The sequence below is a fragment of the Rhodotorula toruloides genome (genome assembly GCF_000320785.1).
Source record: "Rhodotorula toruloides NP11 unplaced genomic scaffold Scaffold1, whole genome shotgun sequence".
In the NCBI taxonomy this organism is placed as follows: domain Eukaryota; kingdom Fungi; phylum Basidiomycota; class Microbotryomycetes; order Sporidiobolales; family Sporidiobolaceae; genus Rhodotorula; species Rhodotorula toruloides.
In genome coordinates this window covers 373,046-397,181 of record NW_015622961.1, presented here as the reverse complement: position 1 = coordinate 397,181, position 24,136 = coordinate 373,046, and the positions used below count along the sequence as shown (strand labels likewise).

Sequence of the window (24,136 nt, the reverse complement as noted above, 5' to 3'; positions counted from 1 at the left end):
CCGACGCCTCCATCCTCATCACTCCTGAACGAACAACGCCAGATGGGACGCTCCGACGGGCCAAAGCTGGAGGGCAGACTGCCAAAGGCGATCGTGTTTGACTTGGACTTCACCCTGTGGGACTGCTGGTGCGATGTGCGTCGCTGCGTCTCGTCCAACCTCCTCGCCGAGCTGACCCTTTGTCAAATACCGCCTTGCAGACCCATGTGACGCCGCCACTCAAGCGACGAGGTCAGGACATCAACAAGGTGTACGACAAGCACGGCGAACTCCTCAGCTTTTACCGCGACGTTCCCGACATCCTCCACAAACTGCACCATTCCGGCGTTCACGTCGCTGCCGCCTCGCGAACACATGCGCCAAAGGTCGCGCGACAAATCCTGAGCGAGCTCCTCGTGCCGGGATCGCATCGAGACGACGCCAAGGACCCCTTGAAGGCAAAGGACGGCGAGAAAGTCGTCCCAGCTATCCGACTATTCGATTCGATGGAGATCTACCCTGGGTCGAAGATGGAACATTTCCAACAGCTCAACACCAAGACGGGCATCCCCTTCGAGGAGATGGTGCGCACTCTTGCTTTCCACGCCTTGTCTTCTCGTCCCTGACCTTGCATTCCTTCTGCAGCTTTTCTTTGATGGTGGGTCCACACAGTTCTCATACCCGCTATCGCTCTCTTACTCACTCCACACGTTGCCCGCCCCCCAGACGAGTCTCGCAACCGAGAAGTCGCCAAGCTAGGCGTGACGTTCACCCTCGTCAACGGCGGCGTGACACGGCAGCTATTCGAGTCGGGCCTTGAGGCGTGGCGCAAGGGTCTTTCTGACAGACGCCCGGAGTAGAAGGCGGGAAGCTGCTTGCCCTCGACGCTGCCCGACGAAACTTCCCTCTCCCCTGCTTAGAACGGGTTTGGCCGGCGTCTCATCCAAGCGCCGCCTCACCCGCGCATTGTACAGCCTGTATAGACACCTCGCATGCACTAGACGATCGCAAACCCCGCCACGACGTGGTCTGCCTGGTCCTTGAGTCTTCGTGGCGTCGAACCGTGACTGCTCCACACTTGCTCGACCGTTGGACTTTCTGCTGGAGCTCACGAGCTTTGGTAGCAGCTGGAGTGCGTTCACGTCTCGCAAGTCCGCCAGGAAGCCGTGTGAGCGGCGCACGAGGTCGCCCGTAGGGTGACCTGACTGACCTCGCCATTCTTGCTCTCCTACAGCTCTTCGCACCCGCTGACGGTGCAGCTCACGCTCGAGTACAATCAGCAGCACCCTGCGCACACGAACGACCCGCCAAACAGCCCTCTCCTTGAACCCTTGCCCTCTCTCGACCTCCCCCCTCACTACATCAGACGGTGCGTCCTGAGCTCCCTGCGGTCCGCACGCGCGCTCGAGCAGTGCAAATGGTAGCATACAGTGTACTGACAGTCTCTCGGTGCGCGCAGAACCCGCCTGTATGGCGACAAGGACAGCTACGATGCCGCGAACCCGCGAATACGGTGGGCGGTTCGCCAACGGCAACGCAGCCCCTCCTGCGCGGCGAGAAGGCGTCGAGTACAGCGTCAACTATGTCACGAACTCAGCCGGCCAGACGGAGGAGGTCTTGACCCTCGCCGACACGCCAGAACCCGCTGCCGCCGCCGCGTCAACGAGTCGAGCCGCTCCTGCAGAGGCTTCATCTTCGGCTGGTTCATCGAGCAGGGCGCGGAACGACCCCTACAGTGGCTACCAGCAGCCTCCAGCTAAGAAGCGGAAGAGCGACGTGGGCGCGGGACAGGCTGGTTCTGATGCTCAGGGGGTCGGCTATGCCAGCAACTACACGACCGTCGCGCAGAACTACCCCTATCAGCCGCCGCAACAGCAGTACCGCAACGCCTACCAGCCGGGACCGACGACGGGAACGAAGCGCAAGCACGACGACTACGACCGCGACAACGTGCGTCTCGAGATCCGTTCGCGGCAATCTTGCTCAAACGAGGCTGACATTAATCCTTGTTTTGCTCGAAGCGACAGAAGGCGAAGCAGTCCGCGCCGGCAAGTTATGCCGACAGCGAAGGCCACTTCATCGTGACCGTCGGCGCCGTCGTCACGGATGCTTCGCGAAGGCAAGAGTGTGAGTGGCGCAGACTCCCTCGCCTCCAGATCCGCCGTACTGACCTTACCATGCACCGCGGCAGACCACATCGAGCGACTGCTCGGGCAAGGAACGTTCGGCAAAGTCGTCAGTGCGAGGTGTAAACAGGACAACAAGCGCTACGCGGTCAAGATCATGTGCGTCTGGTACTTTCACCACTGCTTCGTCTGACTGACCTCGTCTTCGTCGCGCAGTCGCGCTGTGCACAAGTATCAGGAAGCAGCGAAGACCGAGATTCGCGTCCTCGAGCGACTAGTACGAGCGGATCAGCACAACCTCAAGTGCGTGGCGAGCCCCTCCTGCTCCAGTCGATCGAACCGCTGACTCTCATTCATCGCCCGCAGGAAATGCATCCCGCTCGTCGCGCACTTCGATTTCTACGGCCACACCTGCCTCGTGACGCCCTTACTGTCGGCTTCCGTCTTCGACTTCCTCAAGGAGAACCGATACGAGCCCTTCCCGCTGAGTCACGTGCAGAAGTTTGCGAAGCAGCTCTTGACCAGCATCGAGTGTGCGTCCAGCCGTTTCCTCGTCCTCTGCGCGACGTCTGCTGACTTTCCCCGCTCCCTGCAGTCGTACACGACAACGGTCTCGTGCACACCGACCTGAAGCCCGAGAACATCCTCCTGGAGGATACCGACTCCGTCATCGTGCCGAACCGAGTCAGTCTGGTCCTTCGATTGCTCGAATCTCGACTGACTCCTCCCATCTCGCAGAGAAACATGAATCGCAAGATCCTGCGGAACACGAACATCCAGCTCATCGACTTTGGCAGCGCAACGTTCGACAAGGAGTACCACGCCCAGATCGTCTCGACACGGCATTACCGGGCGCCCGAGATCATCCTGAGTGCGTACAGCGCTTTCTAGTAACGCCGACTCGCTCTAACGACTCCTACGCAGACATGGGCTGGAGCTTCCCGTGCGACATGTGGTCGATCGGCTGCATCCTCGTCGAGTTCATCACCGGCGAGGCGCTCTTCCAGACGCACGACAACCTCGAGCATCTCGCCATGATGGAGCGCGTGTTTGGTCAGATGCCGTCCTCCGTCGCTAAAACTGGCTACAAGTGCGTGAACCCGTCGAGTGAGACGTCCGAGTGAATCCGCTAATGCTGTGCTCATTCGCAGGAGCATCTTGCGCACGCATCCCGACTGGTTCAAGCAAGCACCGCCGACAGGAAGGGCCCGAACGAGCAAGGAGGTCCTCCTGAACTTCCCGCAGGCGACGACGCCAAAGCAGTCGACCAAGTTCGTCCGCGGCATGCGGGAGCTCAAGGTGCGTGGCGCGCTTCTTTGTGCATCCTTGTCCCGGTCCGCTGACACTCGTACGACTGCAGGACATCATCAAGCCGCAGGACGTCGCGAGTCAGCGCTTCCTCGAGCTGTGTACCGGCCTGCTCAAGTGGGACGTCCGCGATCGGCTGAACGTCAAGCAGGCGCTCGCACATCCGTTCTTCAAGATCTCCGACATCATGGACGAGGGCAACCCGGCGTACCGAGAACAGCAGGCGCAGGCACAACAAGCGAGGGCGCCCGCCGCCCAGCGATGACCTCGTCATTCTCTCGCTCGCCGCCTTATCGACCGCCTTAGACACTCGGAACCGTCTCTCGCCCTGTCTCGCCACCGCAAATCTGTTCGCAAGGTCGTTTCATCCGTTGTTGTCCGTCCATGTACCTCTTTGAGCCTCACCACCGCGCCTATTCTCGCCCTTCCATCACCCGCATTCCCTTCTGACGTTCCCGCCTCGTTATACCTCCCATCCGTGCCTCTGCTCAGTTCCATTCTCGTTGTACCAACTAGCTCGATCTCCACGTTCGCGCAATGCCCGTCCTCCCCGGAAAAAGTCAAGTCCGTTCCACGTCTCTGCCGCACTCTGCGTTCGTGTGTGTCGCTCGCGCGCTACTATCCCGTGTCGCTGTCGATCCCCCCCTACGAGTGAAGCCTGGTCGAAGCCTCTTCAGCCAACGAGGAAGCAAAGGAGCGAAGGGAGAGAAAGGTCTTCGTTGACGTCTAAATGCAGGCTACAGAGGATGCTGCGACGGGATGAGTCGCAAGTCTATGCTATGTACAAGAGGGGAGGCTGTGGACAACGGCAGGAGGAGGAGAAAGTCCGTTCACTCTGTAAAGTGCGAGCGGGCGCGGAGGCGGTCGCCGAAGCGGATGATGGCCTGCAAGAACGTACGAGTGTCAGCTTGACTGCCTAGAGTAGCGGAAAGGAGGGACAGAAAACGCACGTAAAGAAGGGGAATCATGAGGATCGAGACACCCGCAAGGAGCGAGCATCCCCCGCCGATTCCGAGGACTTTGTAGTACCTCGCGCCGAAGAGCGGGAATACGGACGCAAAGACGGATCGGAGGAAGTCGTTCCCTGCGAGGTTGGAGGCGGCGTAGTTGGGATAGCTGCAAGGGCGAGCGGTCAGGCGGAGGAGGAGAAGAGAGGGAGGGAAGCGGGCTCACCTCATGGATACATACATGAGGATACTTTGGAAGCTGTAGTAGACGCCGGGGAGGTAGATTCCCGCTCCGATAGTCGGCCAGATCCTGTCAAGGTCGCGGTTTGCAAAGTCAGCTCTCCATCCGCGCCGCGAAGGATGCTCGTCGAACGCACCAGTGCACGTCCGCGCGCGCAGTCCAGCCAAAGATGAACAGCGAGACGGGGACGAAGACGGCTCCGATCATGGCTAGCTCGAGCCGTGCTTCGGGCGCGAGGTTCGGGTTCTTTGCCATCCGCGAGGCCATGTAGCGGGTTTGGTAGAAGTAGTAGCCGATGAACTGCGCAGAAGGGTCGTCAGTGACGGAGAGGGAGAAGGGGCAGGAAGAACGAACGGTTGGGACGGCTGCGACGACGAAGGCGAGGAAAGGCAGGCCGCCGAGGCTGAGCGAGAAGTGGTGCATCTCGTTGAAGGTGAGGGGGAACGCCTCGAACCTGCGCAAATAGAGGAAGTTAGCGAGCTGCTCGGTAGAGAGAGTAGAAGGAGTGCGCGCACCAGAGGTAGAAAATGGCATAGACGAGCGCAAGGTACGAGTGTGCAACGGCAAGCGCAGGTTCAAGCATGAGCCTGAACGCCCTCCCAATCGTCTCTGTAAGCAACGGCGCCAGCTTGAGTTCGCCCGCGTGTCCCAACTCCGCCGGCGCACGCAAGAGCGGGTTGCCCGTCAACTTGCGCAGGCGCTCGGCGCGCCGGATGAGGATCGTCGACTCCATCGTCTCCGGAAGGACGAGGAAGACGACGAGCAAGACCGTGCCGGAGATCCAGAGGAGTTCGAGGAACGGCCAGCGCCAGTTCATTTGCTCGGCTGCGAAGCCGCCGATGACGGGTCCGAAGATGGGGCCTGAGATGGCACCGACGGCTGCGAGGGCGGCGAAGTATGTCAGCGAGAGCCAGAGGAGAAGCGAGGACGAGCGCGACTCACACCAGGCGCCGATAGCGATCGCGATATGCTGGAGGGGGAAGATATCGCCCATCGTTGCGCCTCCCGTCGCAAGCGCAGGCGACCCAACGAATCCCGAGAGGAATCGGAAGACGAGGACAGTCGCGACGTTCTTGGCGAGGATCTCGGGGATCTGGAAGATGACGAAGGCGAAGAGGCCGAGGATGTAGACTGGGTTGCGGCCCCAGCGGGGCAGTTCTTGCATGGGCGAGAGGATCACTGCGGCGCGAGAGTCGTCAGCTCAAGCGGTGCGTAGGGAGGCAGAGGCGGACGCACTGGGACCGATACCGTACGCAGCGACAAAGAGCGTCAAGCCGGACGTTGCTCCAACCTGGTTGATCCCGAACTCTTGCATGAGACCCGGGATGGACGCCGTGTAGATGGCCGAGCCGATGTAGATGCCGAAGGTGAGGAGGGAGATGAGAAAGCCGATGAAGATGCGCTTCCGCGAGGACCAGTTCCTGCGAACCGACAGAAGGAGGTCAGTACCGTGGGGAGCACAACGAAAGGAGAGCACGCACATGGGCTTGTCGGGATCGTTCTCCTCGAACTCGACGAGGTACTCGTATGCCGGAGGAGTAGGCGTCTGCGCGCCAACCGACTCGAGAACCTGCTTCTCGACATCAACGTCCGTCTTGGAAGTCTTGATCTCGGCGCAAGTACCGGGCGCATTGACGAGGGTCTCTTCGCGGCTCTTGGGTGTCGGGGAGCGAGCTTCCAGCGTCGAGGACGAGTCGAGAGGAGAGGCGTGAGGCAGGTAGCGTGCCGGAACGATGTAGTCTGGTCGCTGGTCGGCGTAGGGGAAGAAGCGACCTTTCGAGGCCCAGTTGACGAGCTGGCCGAAGGTCGAATCGCGGATGATGTCGGCAACCATGTCGAGCGAGATTCGAGAAGATAGGCTGGAAAGCTTGGAGTTCGGTAGACCTCGGTAGCGGGAGCGGTTCGAGACTGGGTTAAAGAAGGAAGAGGAAGAGCAAAGCAGGGAGACGACAGCCTTTTGTAGCGAGCAGCAGGCGGGCCGGGGATGTGAGCGAGGAGGACCTGTTCTCGCTTACCCGTTCCGCGCTGAGTAAAGCGCGGCACACTCGGGAGAGTCGTCGCGGAGTTCTTTCGATCGGACGTGCTCGTCAGCAGCCAGTCAGTCGAGAAAGGGCGACTTCCCTCGCGCGCGGATCCTCGGCTCGGAAGAGTGCAGCGAGCAAGTGAGCGCGGGCGAGAGCTTGGCTGGGGGTCGTGTAGATCTCCGTCGCATCGGTACAGTCAGCAGGCGACGTCATCCAGCCAGGCAGACGGGGGCAATGGAGGAGCGCACGAGGAGGAGGAAGAGGGAGGCGAGAGGGAAGGAGGTGACCTCGTCAACACGGCTGAAGGCTGCTGATGGCTTGTGCTGGTCGATGAAGATACTCTCCTTCCTAAGTAGCTGTCCGCTAGTCCAACAGAGGGTGTCGGGGGCGACTTGAAGGAGGACTCTCTCCTTGCTGAGCGGGTTCGCTTCCTCCCCATCGCTTCACCAGCCAGATCAACAGCAACGTGAGTCGAGACGAGCTCGAGCACACCCACACAGCCCTGCCACGCCACCCGCACTCTCGCAGCCTGTGCGACGTTCGCACACCCTTCATCGCTGACGAGACCCTCTCTTGTCCCACCTCCCCTCGCTCCACGCCTCGTGCACTCCCTCGTGCGACCGATCCAAACCCCCACAAACACTCTACGACACTCACTCGCTCCCTTCATGGCCAACACGATCCGCCGCGGACTCTCGACCGCCGCCAGCATGAGCGCAAGTCTTTCCTCCACGTTGCGCAAGAACTACAGACCGCACCCGCCTGGAGGGCCGCAGACTCCGTAAAAAGAGTGCAGGGTGCTGCTGGGGCATCCAGGCTGACCAGCGTCGCCTCACTCGCGCAGAACGTCTACTTTGACATTACCAAGAACGGCGCGCCTCTTGGCCGCATCACCTTCAAGCTCTGTGCGTGCCGCGCTGTTCGACGGACACTACCAGCTTCTCCTGCTGACCACGGACTCCCTCGCAGACGACGACGTCGTCCCCAAGACGACTGTGAGTTTACGCCTCGCTTTCCATCCCGATCCCGGAGTGCGAGACTGATGAGGTCGTTCTTCCTTCCCGCCCCGCAGCGCAACTTCCGCGAGCTCTGCACTGGCTCGAACGGCTTCGGCTACAAGGGCTCGTCGTTCCACCGTGTCATCCCCGACTGTGCGTGCAGCCGGATCTTGTGTAGACTTCGTCGCTCTTGCTGACCTCGTCCTTCACTCCGCGCAGTCATGCTCCAGGGTGGTGACTTCACCCGTACGTCTCATGCGCTCGACTTCTCTCGATGCGGCATCGTGCTGACTTTCCCCGCTCTCGCGCTGCTCAGGCGGCAACGGCACCGGCGGCAAGTCGATCTACGGCGGTTCGTTCCATTTCCTCTCCGTCTCGCTTTCGACCACACTGACACTGCTCTCCATCCACAGAGAAGTTCGCCGACGAGAAGTACGCTCGCCCTGCACGCACGCCTTCATCCACAACGGAGACTGACACCCCTCGCTCGCAGCTTCAAGCTCCGCCACACCAAGCCCGGACTCCTCTCGATGGCCAACGCCGGCCCCAACACCAACGGCTCGCAGTTCTTCATCACCACCGTCGTCACCTCGTGGCTCGATGGCAAGCACGGTTTGTCTCGTCCTCCCTTCCCTCCTTTCTCCTACTCCGACTGACTGGGAGTGTGAGTGCAGTCGTCTTCGGCGAGGTCGTTGACGGTATGGACATCGTCAAGAAGATCGAGGCCGAGGGATCGCAGACTGGCCGCCCCAAGTCGACCATCACCATCGCCGACTCGGGCGTCGTCGGTGCGTAGCGGTCTCGCCCTTTCCCCTCGCGAGCTCTTACTGACGATGGATGTGGACAGCCTAAGCGAGAGGTCCGCCTCTAGCTTGACGATGACGGTGTGAGGCGGGAAACGAATCGAGGGAGGAGAGGAGATGGCTTGAGTGGCCAGACGGATGGATCTAATCTATCCTCCCGTGTCCTTCAGCTATCTCTCTTGTCTGTCTCCCGCGCAAAAGAAACGAAATGCAAACTAAGAGTTGATGGTACGCCGCGGTCGTCGAGCAGGAGAGCTTCTTTTCTTTCCGCGCCGCTCCGCTCGAGCTGCTCGCCTGATCCGCTCCTCCGCGCGGCTCGTCATTGCTGTTGTGCACAGCGTTGCGACCCTGGCTTTGCTAGCTCTGCGTCTCCCGCGCAGCAGCCCTCTATTCCTCCCGCTCGCGCTCGCACTCTCGATTGCTTTCGCCTTTTGCCGGACGGCTCGCGCTATGGTCCCATGGACGCTGCGACTCTTTCATTCTGGCCAAAGCTCCTTTGACCACCCCAGTCGCCGCGAAACTCGCCTCCTCGATCGTTCGCATTCCGCAATCCCTCGTCTCGCCTACAACGTGACACGAGGCTTCGCGCTTGGCTGGGTTCTCCTTGCAGTGTCGCTCTGGACGTCAGGCGTTGGCAGTCGAAGGATAGGGCGACGTCGTTAGCTGAAGTTTGACTTGCTCTCCGGTCCTCGTTTTCTCGAGAATCTGCTCTCGCACGCTCGAGCGCCGCTGTATCGCCAACTGACCTCGGCTGGCTCTCGAGCGTTGCGCAGGAGCGCAGCAAAAGGAAAGCCATCCAGCACAGCTTCCCCTCCCCCCAGCAGAGAAAAAAGCTTGACCGCACCCAGGTTTGAACTGAGGACCTTATCCGAATCACTGCGTGTTAAGGATACGTGATGACCAACTACACCATGCAGCCTTGCTTGAAAGCCGGACCCAACCAAGCATACACATACAGGGAAAAGCCTGGAGGGTGATAGGAGACGCAGGAGCGAGCAAGCAAGCGAGTTTCGGTAATGTTGCTGAATGGCGAAGTGAGCAGGCGTGCAATGGGGAAGGCGGGAGGGGTAGGGGAAGGTATGGTAACGCACGAACGGGGAGCCAGAGAGCGAGAAGGCTAACTAGCAAGAGAGCGGTGACCACACTATCGACCGCCGTAAACGCACAGAATCCTCGCTAACCTCATCAGGTGTGGAGAGAAACTGCACTTTGTTTCGACACAAGGTGGTACAAGTGGACACAGGAGGGAAGAGGGTACTGGAGGTCGGCGAGGGTGATTTACTCGTCGTCGTCCGCGTTGCGCGAACCACCGCGCTTGCCCACTGTGAGCGAGAGGAAGCAAGGTCAGTGTCGGGACGTCCACGGACGAGCGGCGACGATGCGGGAGAGAGGGCGGGCGAAGGGGAGGGAAGGAAAGACTCACTCTCCGAAGCGAACTCGCGGTCGCCGCCAAAGCCGTGCTCCGAGTTCATGCGCTTGTCGGGCTCGCCCTGGAGACGAAGACGGGGAGGTGAGCAAGTGGAGTAGATGGCGAGAAGGGAGGAGGAACGGCAACACACCGACTTGGTCAAGCCGCCGTGCTCCGAGGCTGTCAACGAGGGGAGAGGGGAGGTCAGCATCGAATCGCCGTGCATGTGACCGACAGAATATGCGCAACGCACGCTTGTAGACCTCGTCGGGCTGGGTCTTTCCGCCCTTGCGGCCAGCCTCAGCAGCACGCTCGCGGTCGCCGCCAAAGCCGTGCTCGGAGTTGAGGCGCTGGTCGGGCTCGCCCTGGAGGAAGGAAGAGCAAGAGTCAGCGCGAGAGCAAGGCGATGAGAAAGGGTACAGGGCGGAACTCACGTCCTCGCGAAGGCCGTCGTGCTCCGAAGGCTTGTAGATCTCGTCGGGCTGGTTCTTGCCGCCGATCTTGCCCACTGTGGATAGGGGAGCCATCGTCAGCGAGGGAACAGAAGAGACGTCGCGAAAGGAGGGAACGTCGCGAAGCGAGCGGGGAAGAACGCACTCTCCGAAGCAAACTCGCGGTCGCCGCCGAAACCGTGCTGGGAAGACTTGCGGGCGTCACCGTCAGACATGTTGTAGGTAGTGCTGGTTGAGTGGGTGGGTGTTGGTTGTGTGTGCGAGAGTTGTGCGCGAGAAGCGAGGTGAAGGAAGGGAAGGAGAGAAACGTCGAGCGGGCGGGTTCTTGTAGGGACGGATGACGATTCGCAAGCGGTACTTTGTCGTCACGTCCGCACTAAAGCGAGGCGATGATATCGCTTCAGACGTCAAGAGGCCCGAGGGGGGATCGAGAGACGTCTTCCTGCCGTGTTCTGATCCGCGAAACCCGCTTGATCCGTCCCGTCCATCAGATTGAAAGCTTTTTCTCATCGCGCATGCGCAGCAAGGCCATTGAGCGGTTGAAAACGCCCGGGGACAGACGCGAGTCCAGCTTCGTCATTCAGGACGAGCGCTTCTCGAGATCAAGCGGCTGCGGTGTTCTGTCGATCCCGCATACACTGCCCATCGACGCTTGTCGTCGCCGCCTTCGTCGCTGCTGGGTTCAAGCGGTGTTGTTCGCCCGGAAACGAGAAAGGTTGCGTCAAGAAGCGATGAGGATCGGGCGAGGAGGGCATACGTCCGTTCGCGCTGTGGTGCACAGAGGAGGAGCTACGAGTAGCTAACAGCAAAGGCGCACCGCGATTGCGCTCGTCCAGCAGATATCCGTGAGCGGCGGGAGGAAGAGAGGGTCGCCCGAAGAGCAGGGGGAAGGAACTGCTGTCGCTTGCCGTCGTTGTGTCTCTCTGAGGGCCGAAAGTGAACAGCAGAGACTCGCCGTGCTCTTGCGAGTTCTGCCGAGCCAAGGCGGAGCGTTGCTGCGGCGAGACGAACGCAAGTTCTGCGATTTCAGGTCTTTAAGGCTACATCACAGTTCCGGACGCTCCCATACCTTCAAAGTATCTTCTTTGATGCCGAAGTACATGCAAGGAGGCTGCCTGGACCCGGGCACGCGTGTACTGCGTCCCTGGATGTCGCAGCCGGCAAGTCGATACGGACCAAAGTCGCTGCGGTCCCCGTGAGCTGAAGCTGTGCCGCGTCAACTGGGCTGGATGCGTTGGAGTGCCACGCAGTGCATGCGGAAGTGCTAGATGAGCAGTTGAGACGGCGGAGGGAAGAGAGAAGACGGCGAGCGCGAGTGAAGCGGACCAGTCGGCGTGAACACCCAGGGCGGGGTGAAGCACCTCCGGCGGCAGGCTGACACCGTAGAGGAGGCTTTAGGCAAGAAGCTGATCGATCCAAGCGAGACTGCCCACGATGTGAACCGTCGACGACGAGAGAGCGTGCAGACCATCGTCCCACCGGCTGCTGGGGAGTGCAGCATGGCGTCCGGTCCGCGCCAGTCTCCATTGTGTCTCAGACCCTTCCCAAAGTCGCTTCAAGCGCTGCTGGACCGGGGGGAGTCCTCAGAGACTGAGGACAGCGAGGAGGAGTTTCCCTCAAAAGGCGCACCCAGCGGATCAAGCGCCAACCCTGTAGCATCAGAACCAAGCAGGCAGAGCAGCACTCACGTCGCACAGCGCCGAGCGAGTTGTTGGCGGGAGATAGACACTCATCTCGCGCAAGCTTGCGGGTCGCCTTCGACAGTCAACGCCCTCACCGCTAGACGGCTTCTGCGAGTGGCTAGACTTTCTCACTAGGACTCTAGCATCGATGTCAGTCCGCGTCCCACGCCTCGCGGCGCCGTCGCGGCCAGCCAAGGCGTCCTTCACCCAGCCCTCGTACCGCACTCTCCCTCGCCCCTCGTTCACCGCAGGACGGGTAGGCGTACAGACGACTGCAGCAGGACCATCACACCGGTGCGCCTACAGCTCGAGCTCGTCCGCCGGCCGCTCGAGCAGCCGCGACGGCACCCCTCGCGTCAAGCAGGCTCCTGCAACAACCCCTCGCACGCCGTCGCCCTCGCCTGCGCCCCTCAAGCAGACCAAGATCGCGCTCGCACAGCCGGAGAAGCAGCCTCCGGCGTCCTCGCTTAAGCACGCGTTCGAGCTGCCGCATGTCGGCCGGGGTCTCGTCGGACTCGACTCGTTCTTCGCGCTCCATCGCCCGCTTCTCGAGCTGCCGTTGCGGCCGGGAACACGCCGTTCGACCGCGACACAGGAGACGGACAGCGATTATGTGCCATTGCAGGAGGAGGTGGACGAGGTGCGGATGAGCCGCAAGGGCGAGAGCGAGTTGGCGGTTGTGCAGGACCGGGCAGACGACGGCTCGCTTGTGGGCAAGCCGTACCTCGCACGGCTGAAGCAGGTTGAGCCGCTCAAGTCGGTCGAGGAGGAGCTTGCGGCGGAGGCTGAGGAGGACGCCATCCTTGCGTACAAGGAGGAGGTGCAGCACCAGGTTGAGCAGCAGGCGGCCGAGCCGTACGATGCGTGGCTGCTGGGTCAGCACGAGCGCCTCGAGCCCAACGTGGCGCGGTACCTCGCGACCCGTCCCCCTCATACCGAGCCTTCTTCTCCGGCCGCATCCCTTTCCGACCTCCCGTCCACCCGCCCCGAACTCGCCTACCTCGCCCCCTTCAATGCCTCGACCTCCTCCGACGTCAAGACCGAGACCTCCTTCTCCCACATCTTCTCGCCCCTTTTCCTCTCCCCTCTCACCCCCGACGAGTCGACCCGCACGGCCGACAGTTTCCTCCGCACCTGCGAGATGGCCTACCGCTGGTCTGCCCGCAACGACTTCATCTCGACCGCCGGCGAGCGGTTGCGCCAGGCGTCTGAGGCCTACGGTGTTGCCGAGGGAGCGAAGGCGGCTCCTACTCCCGTGGAGGCGGTCATTGAGCGAGGGGCGATTCGCGTCTGGGACGAGCAGCAGGGTTTCCGCCAGGTCCAGGCGGCGCTCGGCAGCTCTCCGAACCTCTTCCTGCCGCAGGAGATCGTCGACTTGGGCGAGGTAACCATCGAGATGGACTCGGTCAAGCGTAAACGCCAGAAGGTGCGTCTCGCTGCGTCTCTCCCCTCCCTGCCCTCGCTGACAATCGTCGCTCGCGCAGAAAATCCGGAAGCACAAGTACAAGAAGCGCAGAAAGGCGCAGCGGGCGATGAGGAAGAAGCTCGGCAAGTAAGGGTACAGATCAGCAAGCTTTTGCAACTCGCATTTCTCGAAGCAGCCTTGCGATCGGTTTTGAGCGAGGAAAGTGCGAGTTCGAGCGGCGGCTCCATCGCAGAATCCCGAAGCCCAGCAACTCTCCCAGGGATCTACTCGACGGCACAGACGAGCTCATAGCACGCCTACGACCGCTCAGGATCCCGCGAGCCCGACATCTACCATCACCGGAGCTCGTTGTCTAGCCGCCTCTCGTTCTTGAGCCGCATGAGCTTGTCCATCACCTCGTCGAGCTTGATCGTCTCCGAGCGCGCCTTCTTGTTGCCGGCGTCGTCGCGGTTGCGGACGTTGACCGAGCGCTGGTCCATCTCCTCCGAGCCAACGACTGCAGAGGAACGAGTGTGAGCAAGGTCAAAAGGCAGGGAGAAGACGGCGAACGCACCAAAGATGAAGTTGTACTGCGCGATCTCGCCGTTACGGACCTTCTTCGGGAGCGTCGAGTCGCTCAGGTCGGCGTCGGCGTAGATGCCCGCATCCCACAGCTTCTGCGCAACCTCCTTGGCGTACTCCTTGTGCGGGCCGGCGACGGGGATGACGACGACCTGGCGCGGCGAGAGCCAGAATGGCCACTTGCCAGCAAAGTGCTCGGTGAGGATGGCGGTGAAGCGCTCGACGGAGCCGAGGATGGCACGGTGGATCATGACGGGCCGGACGAGCTTCTCGCCTGCGCCGCCCTCGCCGCCTTCTGCCGAGCGGTACGAGAGCTCGAAGCGCTGCGGGAGCTGGAAGTCGAGCTGGATCGTCGCGCACTGGTGCTTGCGGCGGAGAGCGTCCTGGATCGTGATGTCGATCTTGGGCCCGTAGAATGCGCCGTCGCCCTCGTCAATCACCCACTGGCCCGGCACAAACTTGTCGAGCGCTGACGAGAGCATCTGCGGGACGAGCGGTGTCAGCAGGTGTGTGACTCGGCGGGAAGAGCGGGATGCTCACGCGCTCGGCCTCGTCCCAGGTCTCGATCTTGCCGAGGAACTTCTCCGGCCTCGTCGACAGCTTGAGCTCGAATTTGAAGCCAAAGGTGCCGTACACCTCGTTGAGGAACTGGAAGCAGACGTCCATCTCCTCCTCGATTTGCTCGGGCATGCAGAAGTGGTGCGCGTCGTCCTGCTGGAATCGCCGCACGCGCGTGAGACCCGTCAACGCGCCCGACGCCTCATTGCGGTGCAAGACGCCAAAGTCGGCCATGCGGATAGGCAACTCGCGGTACGAACGGTCGCGCGAGCCGAAGACGAGGCAGTGCGACGGGCAGTTCATCGGCTTGAGCGCGAACTGCTCCTTCTCGACGTCGAGCTTGAACATGTCCTCCGCGTAGTTCTGCCAGTGGCCCGACGTCTCCCACAGTTTCGAGTTGAACATGTTCGGCGTGATGACCTCCTGGTAGTTGCGCTTGCGGTACTCGGACTGCGTGCAGGGAGACAGTAAGTCTCCACGGGTGCCTCTTCAGGAGAGTCGTAACGCACCCGCATGAACTCGACGAGGGTGTTGTAGATGCGCGTGCCGTGCGGGAGCCAGAAGCAGGATCCGGGCGACATCTCGTGGAAGAAAAAGAGCTCCTGGTCCTTTCCAATCTTGCGGTGGTCGCGCTTGGCCGCCTCCTCGAGAAACTTCTTGTACTCCTTCATCTGGTTCGTGTCAGGGAACGAGATGCCGTAGATGCGCTGGAGCGACTCGTTGTTCTTGTCGCCGAGGAAGTACGAGGACGAGTTCTGCGCATGAGTGCTTGGTCAGCCTTTCGTCGTACCCAGCTTGAGCATCGCTGCGTACCTTGAGGACAGCGAGGGACTTGACGCGGCCGGTGTGAGGGATGTGAGGGCCGACGCAAAGGTCGATCATGGGGCCGCAACGGTAGACGGTCGTCTCGCCGCCGTCAGGAACCTTCTCCTTGATGAAGTGGAGCTTGAAAGGGTTGTACTGCGCGCGATGGCATGTCAGCTTGTCGCGAAATGGGCAAGGGGAGGGAGGAGTCTGAGCGGAACGCACCGAGAACATCTTGAGGAGGTTCTCCTTCGAAACAACGAGACGCTCGAACTTCTGCTTGTCCTTGACAACGCCCTTCGCCAACGTCTCGAGCTTGTCGTAGTCGGACTGCTGCACCACGCTGCATCCGTACGAGAGTTGAGTCAGCGGAAGCGAGCCGGGAGAAGCCCGCAGAGGGACTGACCGGTCGCCGTTCATGCCCATCTCGTAGAAGAAACCGTCGTCCGTCGGAGGACCCATCGCCAAGTGGCAGCCGTAGTGACGCTCGCAGCACTCGCCGAGAATGTGCGCCGACGAATGCCACCAGACCTTCTTGCCTGTCGAATGCGGGCGAGTCAGTCGCGTCCCTGACACGCAGAGGTTCCGGTACGCACCTTCAGGGTGCTCAAAGTCGAGGAGCTCAAGCGAAGCCGACTTCTCGAACGGACGCTCGAGGTCCCAGAGGTTTCCGTCGACCTGCGGAACAATGCAAGTCAGCTCTGCCGCTGTTTAAGAGCCCTTAGCGGTCCAGCGCACCTTGGCGATGACCGTCTTGTCCGCAAGACCCTTGCTGATGCTCAGCGCAACCGACATGGGCGTCGTCTCCCAGCTCTTTCCCTCTCGCGTCGAACCGTCCGGCAGGGTGATCGTGATCGACTCCCGCGGCATACCTGTGTACACGAACATCATGTCAGTACTGTGCTCGTTCACTGTGCAACCTGCTTGACCGCTTCGTAACAGATGAAAGCAGAGGGAGACTGTACGCACTCGCGACCTTCTCCTCGTACTCCTTCTTGAGCTGATCAAACAGCTCGACCCTACTTGCGAGGTACTCTGGGGGCGGGTTGAGCTCCAACGCAGCCATCCCGCCCACAATATCGCCCTTCTTCTGCTTGGGAGCCTTTTTCGGCGCATCCTGCCCAGGCTGAGCCGTCGGTGCGCCCGAGGCGGGCACGGCATTCTCAGGATGGCTCGGCTGAGCGGTCGAGTGGACCGGGTGCGGGGCGCTCATTGTTGCCCGTGTCGTCGAGAAGTGTGCGGGCGAAGGGAGCTGAGAGAGGCGCGAGATGCGGGCGCGGGCTGGGCGGGCGAGTACGGGGCTGAGGACGCGAGGATGGAGAGTCCTCGTGAGCATAAAACAGCGCACACAACTCGAAGCACGCGCGCAGGAGCAGCGAGAGAGTCAACCCTCGCAACTCTCTCATCGACCACTCACCTTGTCCCGCTCACACCGTTCAGGGAGGGTGGTGCTGGACCGTGGCGATGCTAGAAAAGGCTACGCATGCTGCCGAGCCGCTCACGGCAACGAATAGCCGCCTCGCTCTCTCGCTGTACCCCCCTCACGACTCGACTTGCTTCACGCCTGGCACGACCATCTACCCTACCGTGCGGATCAAAGGCGACGCCAGCTACGAACACCTGTCTCTGCGACTCGTTGGCGAAGCGCGGGTGACCGTCTGGGGCAAGGCTCGATGGGTACGCCCCGTCTGCCTTCGCACGCTCTCTCAAGCTGCAAGTCGCTGAAACTGCTGGCAACTTGCTTCTGTATTTGGCTCGTCTAGCAAGCTGGCGCGGTCATGAACGCGACGATGGGCGGTCCTGCTGGCGGCGTGCCCGTCACGAGTATCGAGCGACGACAGTTCGTCTGCGTCGACATCCCGCTCACCTCGTCATCGAACGCTCGAGCGGCGGCTTACGGTGGAGACATTAAGGAGAAGGGCTCAGCAGAGGGTTTGCCGGAGGAAGGCGTGTACGAGGTCCAGGTTCCTTATCCCGAGGATGGAGAGCTGTTGCCCTCTTTCGACAAGAAGGAGACTGACAACGGTGAGTCGCCCAGAACTTTTCCGCATGTGTTGTTGCTGACCGCTTTTCCCAGCTGGCGCCTCTGTCGTCTGGTACCTCGAGCTCGAGGGCGCTCGGAAAGGCTGGTTTCGCGCGAATGACAAGTACGGCTTCCGTCGTTGCAGCAACTCCCGTAACTCGCTGATCTCAGCTCCACAGGCTCAAGCTCGAGCTTCCTGTGGCCTTGCCTGTGCAGGCTACACCGCAATCTCTGGAGACGACGGTGCACAGGGACCTGAAGTTCCAGGGGAACGACTCGTCCGCGCTGGCTGTCACTACGAAAGTGCGTAGCCGGTTCTCCTTCCCTATTGCCGCTCGCTGACGTCTGCTGCTCACCTGTAGCTCACCTGCGAGCCGATCACGACACCCGCCTCGACTCTCCATTTCTCGCTCGCTCTCACCCCGTCAACCTCCTCCGCCTTCCACCTCCTCTCCTCCGCTCTCTCCTCCTCCTCCTCATCCTCATCCGACGCAACGCCACTCAAAGCCTCTTCCTCTCTCTCACGCCAAGTCCGCACCGCGCCTATCGTGAACCCGAACAGCGGCACAGACTTCAAGTTTGCCTCGATCCGGATCGCTACGGGCACGCTTGAGCACGATGAGAAGCTGCAGGGAGAACGGCTGGTGTGGAGAGGGGAGGTGCAAGTGCCGCAGGGAGACTGGACTGTGGAGAGCAAGGGATTGGATGTCAAGGTGCGGTCTTGCCTCTCCTGCGCTCCCTTCTGCGATTCGGCTGACTTTCCCATCGTCTTCCTACAGTACACGCTCAACTGCCACCTCCACTCGACCGTTTTCGCCCAGGCAGCCCTGCACATCTCGCTCCCGCTCTTCCTCCCGTCCGCGCCGGCGCCAGTCGACCTTTCCGCCTCCGACCAGCCCGTCGCCAGCTCGTCCGCCCTCCCGCCGTACTCTGTATCGTAATTCGTCTCTGTAGCATTTCGCCTGTTCTTCATCTCGAAACGTTGTTGTCACGTGCGGCGAATTGGTCGCGAGTTTGATGAGGCGGAGGTTCTCAAAGCGCCCTTCCTCTCCTTCTCACCGCCTTCCTTCGCCCGTCCAGCCAGTGAGCCCGTCGTTCTTATCCAAAAGACACGTCCTGACCACCGGCGCCCACACGCAGAACACCATGTCCCGCCTCGCCCCCTCCTCCGCTTTCCTGCCCCTCTTCGCTGTCCTCCTCGCGCTGCTCTTCACGGCTCGAACAGCGCGTGCCGCGAGTGTCTTCACTGCGCCTAATGGTGCATTCTCACACGCGTCTTGTCCAGATGAACGAGGCTGACGACTTGGCGAGGTTTGACAGGATGCCCGACGGCGCTGGCAGCTGCGAAGCCGTTCGTGCAGCAGTACGGACCGCGAGCTGCACCCGTCGCAGGCGTCGACTATTCATACTGAGCTCGACAGCGTGGACGGCGGATTCTTTCGACTTTCGACAGCTCACTCTTCGCTCTCCCTCATTTCGCTCGCTCGTCAAGATAGACGCGGTGTATGGATGTGGAAGACGACCGTGACTGTATTTCTACATGCGTTGTTGACTGTTCGAACATGCGAGAGGGGGAGTGCAAAGCGAGAGATAGAGAGAGAGAGGAATGGAGGGAAACATGCGGATGCGACAGGGATAAATGCGAGAAACGAGCGACGAAGACGGCTTCTATCGTCGAGGCGCTTCTGTGATCTCCTCCTCTCCCTCTACCTTGCTTGACACGCTAGAAGCCGACCCGAGCGAGGTGTCTCCGCGCCCGAGCACCGGCCGACCAGGCAAGTCGACAATCTCCCCCTCCTCTGTCCTCCCCACGACCGCGTCCTTCTCCACGATGCTAGCGAGTCCACTATCCGCCTTTGTCTCCCCGGACTCCGTTCCCACAGTCTCCTCATCCCTCTTCCCCTCACGGCGCTTCGCAAGGCGGCGCTTACCAGCCTTCGAATGAAGACCGAAGAAGGACGTGCGGCCTTCGGACCACTTGAGGTAGACGAGTGAGAAGGTGACGAGGAGCCAGTAGAAGACGTAGGAGAGGACCGAGCCGAGGGTGGCGTTGTCTGCGGAGGGGCGCTGGGTGAGCAAGGGAGGGTGGGAGGCTGAGGAGGCGAGACGCACTTTGCCAGCCGAGAAGGGCGTTGAAGACAGACCAGCCTTGGCTGGCAAGCTGGTTCTCGGGGTTGCCTGTACGCCAGATTCAGAGGGGGTGTCAGTTTCCATCGTTCGAAGCGCTCTAGGGTTTTCATGAGCGAGATGTACCGTAGGTAAGGTGCCTGTGCAAGACAAGGAAGGTCAGTAAGCGGGAGCTGTGCAATGGTAACGACGCGGAGACGCACCAGACGCTACCGGTCGGGTCGAAGGAACCAGGACCGTCGCCGACTTCTCCGAGGTCGCCTCCGACACTGCAAGCGAGTCAAGCGTCAGCGAAAGGTACTCGGGCGAAGAGCGGACCGCACTCACCCTCTCACAAGCCGATACTGCTGGAAGAACCACACTCCCCTCGAGCACAAGCCGGCGCCGATGAGGAGGAGGATGCTAGTCGAGACGACGAGGAAGATTGAGAGGTTGACGCGCGAGCCGGAGGCGAAGATCAGGTAGCCGATGACGAAGCCGACGATGAGGCCAGTGATGGCGGCGAGGGGAATGGATTTGGCGGATTGGCCGAGCGAGACCTGCGGCAGCGACTGGTCAGCGGGGATCGTAACGAGTACAGAGACATGCAACCCACGCCGCCGACGAAGACGACCATCTCGAGACTCTCGCGGAGGACTGTAACGAAGGGAAGGATGAAGAGGGACCATTTTCCGCGGCGTCCCTGCTTCCGCTCGTGCGCCGTGAGCTTCTGGTCGCCCTCTTGCGGTGCGAACGCCGCGGCGAACTTGGCCTTCCACTTGATCTGCGACCGGTCGATGCGGAGCATGCCGAGACTGGATAGCGAGGAGGTCGAGGTCTAGGTCAGCTCGCGTCTGGCCGGCTTGAGTGACCTGAGACGCACCTCATGACGTAGATGAGGACGCAAGCGATCATGCAGAAGATGCCTGTGGAGTGCGAAGATGAGTTCCCCCCCTCCTCCCCGAGTGCCCGATCTGATAAGTGCGCACCTTCCCACAAGTCCTCCGACTTGCTCCAGAGGTTGCTGAGCGTTGTGAAAAACACTGCGATGAACGCTGCGCCTATGCACGCTGCGATCGCGAGGCCAGAGAGCGCGCCTGCCCACACCTGCCAGCAGCGAGTGCCCGGATCGGGACGGGGAGGGTCAGCTCCAACGCTCGCTGAGTGCGTGGGAACGAGCGAGCACGTACCATCCAGCGCATCCGCTTGCGCACGCGCAGCCTGACCGCCTCTGCCTCGTCGGGGTCGGTCGCGCCGTCCTTGTTGCCCGAGGACATGCCATCGACGAGCGAGAGGAGGATGGAGACGACGATGCCCGCCTCGACGACCTCCCTGAAGACGACGAAGAAGATGGGCACGGAGAAGATTGTCCCGCCCATCGCAGCACTGTGAAGGAGCGTCGGGGGAGGAGGAAGAGGTTTGCTGCTGGGCGAGCCAAGTCCGGAAGGTTGCATCAGATTAGCCCGCGCACGATTATCGGGAAAGGCTCAAGTCAAGTGTGCAGCGAACAGTACAGGCAGCGATGGAGAGTGAAGCATTCGATGTGAAAGGGACTGCAGAGCAAGCAAGGCAGCCGGCGACGAGGAGAGACGACGAGTGAACCTGCACTTGATTCCGCTTGAACCGCATCCATGCCGTGGCCTACCGCCCCAATGCCGCCGATAAGCACGCCATAAGACCCCCGAGAAACGAAGAGAAGGGAGAAGAACCCGCACGAATCGCCCGCTCACCGTCCCGGCCTTCAGACATGACTCGCAAACTGCCTGTCCTCCTCCATCGGCGTCTCCACCCCGTCCTTCTCCTTCTTCTCCCTCAAGTCCGGCGAGGGGGAGTTCCCGCCCTCACAACGCGCAGCCCGGCGGTACCAAGCCTCCGACTTGTAGCCAAAGAACGTCGTCCGTCCTTCGGTCCACTTCATGTAAACGAGGCAGACGATCGCGGCGAGCCAGTAGAAGATGTAGGAGAGGATGGTGCCGATCGTCGCGTTGTCTGCGCGGAGAAGAGGGTCAGCGGACGGAGTTTGAGTGAGTTGAGAATGAGAGAGGGGAGGGACGCACTCGTCCAGCCGAGGATGGCGTTGAAGATCGAGTAACCGTCCGTCGAGGTGTTGTTGTCCGGGTTGCCGTACGTCAGGTGCCAGCTGCCCGGTCGAAGAAGCCAAGTCAGGGCGCGGAAGAAGCCGAAAGCGAGCTCGAGGCACTTACACAGACCCATCGGTCGGATCAAACGATCCCGGCCCACTTCCCGTCTCTCCGATATCTCCACCCACGCCGTTGTTGTAGCGGTAAGTCTGGAAGTCGCCGACTGCCTTGGAGAACAAGCCGGCGCCCAGGAGGAAGCTGTTGCGGGCGGGCGAGAGCAGGTTAGCTTGGGAGAGTGTGGGTTGGAGAGGGAAGGGACGTACAGGATATTGGTGGAGATGACGAGGAAGATGGAGAGGTTGATGCGCGAACCGGAGGCGTAGATCAAGTCTGGATTGCGAAGGTCGGGGGTCAGTTTGCTCGTGTGCGGGTGCTCGGGGATGGTAGCGAGTTGAGGGAGTTGGGAGCGAACTCACAGCCTATGACGAGGCCAGCGAGGATGCCGACGATGGCGGCGAGCGGGATAGACTTGGCAGACTGTCCGAGCGAGACCTGCGCGCCCCGAACCCGCGTCAGTCGTGCTTCCTCTCGTTCACTCAGCACGCACGACTCACACCACCAACAAACACGACGGCCTCAAGTCCCTCACGCAGAACCGTCACGAGCGGCAAAACGAACAACGTCCACTTGGAGTTGCGCGCCTGGCGCTTGTCCTTGCTCGTGAGCGTCGAGGCATCGACTTTGTTGTCGAATGCGCCGGCGAGCTTGGCTTTCCATTTGAGCTTGGAGCGGTCGATGCGGAGCCTGGGGGTTCGAGGAGCGTGAGCGAGGTGAGGAGGAGGAGAAGGGGAAAGGGAAAAGGCGCACATCGTGACGCCCATGACGAAGATGATGATGCTAGAGTCGAGGATGTCAGGTGCGGTGTCCGAGTAGCGACGTGAGCGGACGCACCAGGCGATCAGAGAGAAGACGCCCTCCCAAATCTCCTCCGTCTTGCCCCAGAGGTCGTTGAGCGTCGTGAAGAACTGCGAGGCATGTCAGCGAAGCCGGCGCGGGGGCTCAGAATACGGTACGTACGACGGCGATGAAGCTGTAAGACGCAAATCAGCGACACTTACGAGGAGGGAGAGGAGAGGAAGGAGACTTACGCAGCTCCGATGCAGAGGGCAATGAACAGGCCTGCGAAGCGACATCAGTGGCCGCCGTACAGACTGACTGACGGAGTGCACGCACCGACGAGCGCTCCTGCCCAGATTTGGATCCGCATCCTCCGAATCAGCCTTCTCCTCTCACCTACCTCCAGGCTGTCAACGACGTCCGCGCCCTTTTCGTTACCATGTTCGTGGACGAGCGACTCGACGAGGCCGAGCAGGACGGAGATGATGATCGCTGCTTCGATGGTCTCGCGCAGAGTCTGTGAAAGAGGGAAGGTCAGGAAGGGTCGAGGCGGGCTGGCGGGCGAGAAGGACGCACAATGATGAAGATCGGGACACTGTGTGATGGTGCACGAGTCAGCGAAGTCGTCGCTCCAGGCAGAGGGGCGGGTGATGCAGCAAGAGGGTCGCAAAGAGGGCGAGGGAGTGGGATGAGAGCTGGACGAACCTGAAGACGTTGCCCATCGTGGCGAAGGTGGTCGAGCTCTGCGACGCGACGACGAAGGTGGTCAATTTCTCGTTCGGAAGGACCCGGTGCAATGCAGTAACCCGGCAAGCCCGCCCTCGACAGTCTCCCTTCGTCTGCGTCGGCTGCCCCGGATCGCTTCGAGATGATCCTGCGAGTGGATGTCACTCACTGTTCAGTGCGTGTGAGAGCGTAGTCGAGCGAGAAGGCGACGAGGCGTGCGGGCCTTGGCAAAATTGGGCGAGTTGAGTCCGTCGAGCGTGATCTGCGAGCACCGAAGCCGTGTGAGCATGCACTGGTGTTCTACCGGCGCACAGACTCTGATCGCCGAGATCGCACCTGCTCCTGAGCGCACACGAGGACGGGTGAGGGAGCGAGACGAGGGTGAAGGAGCGAGGGAGCGGGCGAGGGCAGAGCGCGCGATCGGTCAGATAATCTCTGCGGTCGGTTCCGGGATGTCCCGCAGCCAGCAGCGCGTCTTGCTGGCGATACAGCTGTGAAGAGAGTGCAGCAGTAAGCTTGACCGGCGGATCGTAGAGGGCGACGAGCGAGAAGAGCGATGCGAGGAGGGGGCAACCCGCTAAGCAGGTTATGTTTGCATTTGAGGTTCGGCTCTTCAAGCACGGCTGCATGGTGTAGTTGGTCATCACGTATCCTTAACACGCAGCGATTCGGATAAGGTCCTCAGTTCAAACCTGGGTGCGGTCAAGCTTTTTTCTCTGCTGGGGGGAGGGGAAGCTGTGCTGGATGGCTTTCCTTTTGCTGCGCTCCTGCGCAACGCTCGAGAGCCAGCCGAGGTCAGTTGGCGATACAGCGGCGCTCGAGCGGGCGAGAGCAGATTCTCGAGAGGACGAGGAGGGAGAGCAAGTCAAGATCGAGCCAGCGACGTCGTCCTGATCGTCGTGCGCCAGTCACGCACGCTCGATGTGTCATTACAAGCAGCCTCCAGTGAATCGCCAAGCCGCCTTCGGCGTTGGCTGAGTGAGGAG

General features: G+C 61.2%; 11 protein-coding genes across 11 annotated transcripts; 6 read left to right on the top strand and 5 right to left on the bottom strand.

The window, feature by feature from the left end:
- Positions 1-42: 42 nt before the first annotated feature.
- On the top strand, positions 43-839 carry RHTO_00158 (magnesium-dependent phosphatase-1; the record flags this gene model as incomplete). Its single annotated transcript, XM_016413842.1, has 4 exons — positions 43-135; positions 201-563; positions 625-637; positions 706-839. 4 exons carry the CDS (start codon positions 43-45, stop codon positions 837-839), a joined length of 603 nt encoding a protein of 200 aa, XP_016276849.1.
- A 610-nt stretch (positions 840-1,449) lies between these two features.
- RHTO_00157 (dual-specificity kinase) lies at positions 1,450-3,678 on the top strand (the record flags this gene model as incomplete). The annotated part of the gene is made up of 10 exons (XM_016413841.1): positions 1,450-1,929; positions 2,001-2,106; positions 2,171-2,264; positions 2,322-2,408; positions 2,472-2,638; positions 2,701-2,789; positions 2,844-2,976; positions 3,030-3,195; positions 3,257-3,404; positions 3,466-3,678. The coding sequence occupies 10 exons, from the start codon at positions 1,450-1,452 to the stop codon at positions 3,676-3,678; spliced, it is 1,683 nt and encodes a 560-aa protein (XP_016276848.1).
- Positions 3,679-4,243: 565 nt separating this feature from the next.
- RHTO_00156 (benomyl methotrexate resistance protein) lies at positions 4,244-6,435 on the bottom strand (the record flags this gene model as incomplete). The annotated part of the gene is made up of 9 exons (XM_016413840.1): positions 4,244-4,297; positions 4,364-4,529; positions 4,602-4,670; positions 4,738-4,901; positions 4,956-5,055; positions 5,117-5,480; positions 5,544-5,780; positions 5,838-6,022; positions 6,083-6,435. The coding sequence occupies 9 exons, from the start codon at positions 6,433-6,435 to the stop codon at positions 4,244-4,246; spliced, it is 1,692 nt and encodes a 563-aa protein (XP_016276847.1).
- Positions 6,436-7,335: 900 nt separating this feature from the next.
- RHTO_00155 (cyclophilin, peptidyl-prolyl cis-trans isomerase) lies at positions 7,336-8,475 on the top strand (the record flags this gene model as incomplete). The annotated part of the gene is made up of 10 exons (XM_016413839.1): positions 7,336-7,341; positions 7,470-7,530; positions 7,595-7,620; positions 7,698-7,776; positions 7,843-7,869; positions 7,940-7,975; positions 8,037-8,055; positions 8,117-8,235; positions 8,298-8,411; positions 8,471-8,475. 10 exons carry the CDS (start codon positions 7,336-7,338, stop codon positions 8,473-8,475), a joined length of 492 nt encoding a protein of 163 aa, XP_016276846.1.
- Positions 8,476-9,704: 1,229 nt separating this feature from the next.
- On the bottom strand, positions 9,705-10,501 carry RHTO_00154 (uncharacterized protein; the record flags this gene model as incomplete). Its single annotated transcript, XM_016413838.1, has 6 exons — positions 9,705-9,748; positions 9,850-9,916; positions 9,986-10,014; positions 10,088-10,199; positions 10,269-10,342; positions 10,432-10,501. The coding sequence occupies 6 exons, from the start codon at positions 10,499-10,501 to the stop codon at positions 9,705-9,707; spliced, it is 396 nt and encodes a 131-aa protein (XP_016276845.1).
- A 1,615-nt stretch (positions 10,502-12,116) lies between these two features.
- Positions 12,117-13,524, top strand: RHTO_00153 (protein of unknown function DUF1713, mitochondria; the record flags this gene model as incomplete). Its single annotated transcript, XM_016413837.1, has 2 exons — positions 12,117-13,394; positions 13,453-13,524. The coding sequence occupies 2 exons, from the start codon at positions 12,117-12,119 to the stop codon at positions 13,522-13,524; spliced, it is 1,350 nt and encodes a 449-aa protein (XP_016276844.1).
- A 205-nt stretch (positions 13,525-13,729) lies between these two features.
- On the bottom strand, positions 13,730-16,530 carry RHTO_00152 (threonyl-trna synthetase; the record flags this gene model as incomplete). The annotated part of the gene is made up of 10 exons (XM_016413836.1): positions 13,730-13,890; positions 13,948-14,437; positions 14,496-14,963; positions 15,023-15,268; positions 15,327-15,473; positions 15,543-15,660; positions 15,724-15,856; positions 15,914-15,995; positions 16,056-16,189; positions 16,287-16,530. 10 exons carry the CDS (start codon positions 16,528-16,530, stop codon positions 13,730-13,732), a joined length of 2,223 nt encoding a protein of 740 aa, XP_016276843.1.
- A 251-nt stretch (positions 16,531-16,781) lies between these two features.
- RHTO_00151 (uncharacterized protein) lies at positions 16,782-18,281 on the top strand (the record flags this gene model as incomplete). The annotated part of the gene is made up of 6 exons (XM_016413835.1): positions 16,782-16,994; positions 17,081-17,342; positions 17,395-17,464; positions 17,520-17,643; positions 17,703-18,053; positions 18,120-18,281. 6 exons carry the CDS (start codon positions 16,782-16,784, stop codon positions 18,279-18,281), a joined length of 1,182 nt encoding a protein of 393 aa, XP_016276842.1.
- A 76-nt stretch (positions 18,282-18,357) lies between these two features.
- On the top strand, positions 18,358-18,752 carry RHTO_00150 (uncharacterized protein; the record flags this gene model as incomplete). The annotated part of the gene is made up of 3 exons (XM_016413834.1): positions 18,358-18,423; positions 18,481-18,598; positions 18,661-18,752. 3 exons carry the CDS (start codon positions 18,358-18,360, stop codon positions 18,750-18,752), a joined length of 276 nt encoding a protein of 91 aa, XP_016276841.1.
- Positions 18,753-19,008: 256 nt separating this feature from the next.
- RHTO_00149 (high-affinity iron transporter) lies at positions 19,009-20,825 on the bottom strand (the record flags this gene model as incomplete). Its single annotated transcript, XM_016413833.1, has 9 exons — positions 19,009-19,394; positions 19,453-19,518; positions 19,594-19,607; positions 19,671-19,736; positions 19,795-20,006; positions 20,063-20,261; positions 20,330-20,372; positions 20,436-20,553; positions 20,637-20,825. 9 exons carry the CDS (start codon positions 20,823-20,825, stop codon positions 19,009-19,011), a joined length of 1,293 nt encoding a protein of 430 aa, XP_016276840.1.
- Positions 20,826-21,187: 362 nt separating this feature from the next.
- Positions 21,188-23,146, bottom strand: RHTO_00148 (iron permease FTR1; the record flags this gene model as incomplete). Its single annotated transcript, XM_016413832.1, has 12 exons — positions 21,188-21,435; positions 21,504-21,586; positions 21,651-21,785; positions 21,851-21,917; positions 22,004-22,079; positions 22,142-22,331; positions 22,395-22,552; positions 22,605-22,617; positions 22,676-22,706; positions 22,761-22,941; positions 23,001-23,019; positions 23,130-23,146. 12 exons carry the CDS (start codon positions 23,144-23,146, stop codon positions 21,188-21,190), a joined length of 1,218 nt encoding a protein of 405 aa, XP_016276839.1.
- Positions 23,147-24,136: the final 990 nt, after the last annotated feature.